Source organism: Ornithorhynchus anatinus, chromosome 8 (assembly GCF_004115215.2).
Source record: "Ornithorhynchus anatinus isolate Pmale09 chromosome 8, mOrnAna1.pri.v4, whole genome shotgun sequence".
NCBI classification, from domain to species: domain Eukaryota; kingdom Metazoa; phylum Chordata; class Mammalia; order Monotremata; family Ornithorhynchidae; genus Ornithorhynchus; species Ornithorhynchus anatinus.
The window spans coordinates 32,484,827-32,487,515 of record NC_041735.1 but is presented as its reverse complement, the minus strand read 5'-3'; the positions used below and the strand labels follow the sequence as shown (position 1 = coordinate 32,487,515).

General features: G+C 43.1%; 1 protein-coding gene across 1 annotated transcript; it reads right to left on the bottom strand.

Annotated features, from left to right (window-relative positions):
* Nucleotides 1-1,475: 1,475 nt before the first annotated feature.
* Nucleotides 1,476-2,409, bottom strand: ORNANAV1R3158 (vomeronasal 1 receptor ornAnaV1R3158). The gene is given in 2 exon segments (NM_001253550.1): nt 1,476-2,136; nt 2,138-2,409. Coding segments are annotated over 2 exon segments (933 nt in total).
* Between the last annotated feature and the right edge of the window lie 280 nt (nt 2,410-2,689).

Below are 2,689 nucleotides of genomic sequence, written 5' to 3'. Positions count from 1 at the left end.
CCTGCTCACCAGCAGCTTATCTAGAGAGGGAGATAGATATTAAACTAAATTACAGATGAGTACATAAATGCTGAGGGTGTGGTTTTAAGTGCTTTAAGGGAACAATTCATTTTGTAGCTGCCAGAGTTGGGTTTAAAATACAAATGAAAGTCAGACACAATCGTGAATAGTCAGGATAATGTACAGATTAAAAATGGACTACTCTAATTGATATTGTTTAACTAGGATGTTACAATTTGCAGCCATCTTTTGCAGCCCCTGAGAGAATTCTGCACAAAGCTGATGATTGACTCATGCTTCAGAGAGAGATGAAAGACAGAGTACAAAGCAGACAACTCTGCATTAGCTCCCAAATACTTGAAAATGTGAGGAAAGCATAATTTAAATATTTGTAAATTCTCCCCACTGTCTGCCTGCCCGATTTCCCCTTCTTCCAACCTCCATCTTATCCCCAGAATGAAACTCTTCGTTTGGTGTCCATACCATATCACGAACACCAACCTCCAAGTTGACCTGCTTGCACTGCAGCCAGAGCTAGTGTGAAAGGCAGAGTGACAAGACCTTCCTCTGCCTGGGCCTTGGACTGATCTGGATGGCATCATATGACTTGTAGCTCAAAGTCCTACCTCCCTCTTCACCAGTGCCGCACCGCCACTCAGAAAGTCTGGCAACCTTGTAATTTAAACTTTACAGTGATCTGTTGGGGTGGCTGCATGAACCACTGCTTAATGGGATTATCTCCAAGGATCATGCTTCATTACTATATCATAGAACAAAGTCCAGAAAAATATTCTGGAACCCTGCACCCCATTTCTTTAAATTCCAGAAAGAGTAGAAGGAGAGGAATCAGCCAGATCATTTTATGGACAAATTTTAAGAAAGTTTCAGTCACTTCATGCACCTGGAGTGATTCCATGTTGGTTCGATGGATTTACCATTTATATTTAATAAAAAATTTACTCAACCTGTTTCCCCCATATTCCTATCCCCATTAGCCCTACCCTCCTTTAAATTTCTGCTTCCACTTCATTCTCCCCCACAAAAGTACCCTGAAAATCGAACCCCTTATAACAGCACCCAAAACTTTTACCAAAGTTCTATTCACACCCCTAACCACTTTATTTTAAAATTGTGTCTCCCTACTGTCCCTGCCCCTATCTCTGTAGGATGGGCCCCGGGACAAGGAGGGCCTGGGAGTCCTACCTCCACCATTTGTCTCTTGTGTGACCTTAGGCAAGAGAATTAACTTCTCTGTGCCTCAGTTTCCTCATCTGTAGAATGGGGACTAAAATGGTGAGCCCCTTGTGTGACATGAACTGTGCCCAAACAAATGATCTTGTATCTACCCCAGGCTTTAATACAATGCCTAACATTTAGTAAGTGCTGAACAGAGAGCACTTAAAACAAAGAAGGAGGGGTCAGAGAGGTTGTTATGCTGCAGATTCAGGGACAAGATGGGAAGTACAGAATGGATGCTAAGAGGGATCCTTGTTGGACATCGGAGATTCCCTTTTACAAAATGTTCTTGTTCTCCTGTCACTGTGAATAATCAGGAAGGGACTAACAACTGAGAAGGTGAATGACAGAACCATGTGACTAGTCACCAGCTGAGGAGAATTTTCTTTCATATTTAGTAAAACACTCAGCATGATTGATTGTCTCCCGTAGAGGAGAACATAGAGCGTCACCAAGGCAATGACTCTTTTGGCTGCTCTGATCTCTGGCATCGCTCTTTGGGATTGGTTGAGTCTGTGGAGGTGCTGGACCTGCCTGTGGTGCCTTTGAAGAACAAGCACCATGTAGCCACTGGCCACACTCATGAGCCCCACAAACAGCATATCCCAAGCAGCCACCACAACCGCATTTAATATGGTGGTTTCTGTGCTAACAGGGATTATTGAGCAATATTTAAGATCAAAAATGATTTGTACACTGCTTCTGTTCCTAGGGCCTGTCAAAGATATTGGGGCACTGATATCGATGAGAAGATTGAGGATCCAGAAAAGGAAACAGGATGGGAGGATGCACTTGGGTAGTTTAGCTTTGAACACTGCCCACCGGGAGGTGCTGGGACTGATGGTGACAGCCTGGAAGACACTCAGGAGGCAGGTGGTGCAGATGGCCAGGCCTCGGGCTGGCTACTCGATAAAGGTAAATGAGGATTTTACAACCAATATCATCCAAGAAATTCCTCAAACCCCAAATTGATAAGGCATCTGGGATTCCCCCAGTGAGAAGAATTATGGTGTTAGACAGGGTTAAGTGAGCATGGATCAAATCTGAAGGGCTTAACTTGTGGCTGGCAGATGCAATGCTGATGTAAAATAGCAGGAGGAATCCATTCACTGAGACCCCAATGCAGATTTGTAGTAGAATTACAACCCTGAAGGAGATGTCACTGGCATCCATTCACATAGCTTCTTAAGCCAAACCGGAATAGGCTTCTGGGAAATTATCACTTTAGGGAGAGAAGGACACAGAGAGAGAGAGAAAGAAATCTGTACATTACCTCAAATGCTGGTCAAAGTAATAATAATTATGGAATTTGTTATGCACTTACTAAGTGCCAAGCACTATTCTAATAATAATAATAATTCACAGTCCTACTATTCCTTCATAGGTTTGTCAAAATGCCCATTATTTTCTTCCAGTTCTACAAAAAGAGGGACTAGAAAGCATTATGCAGGGG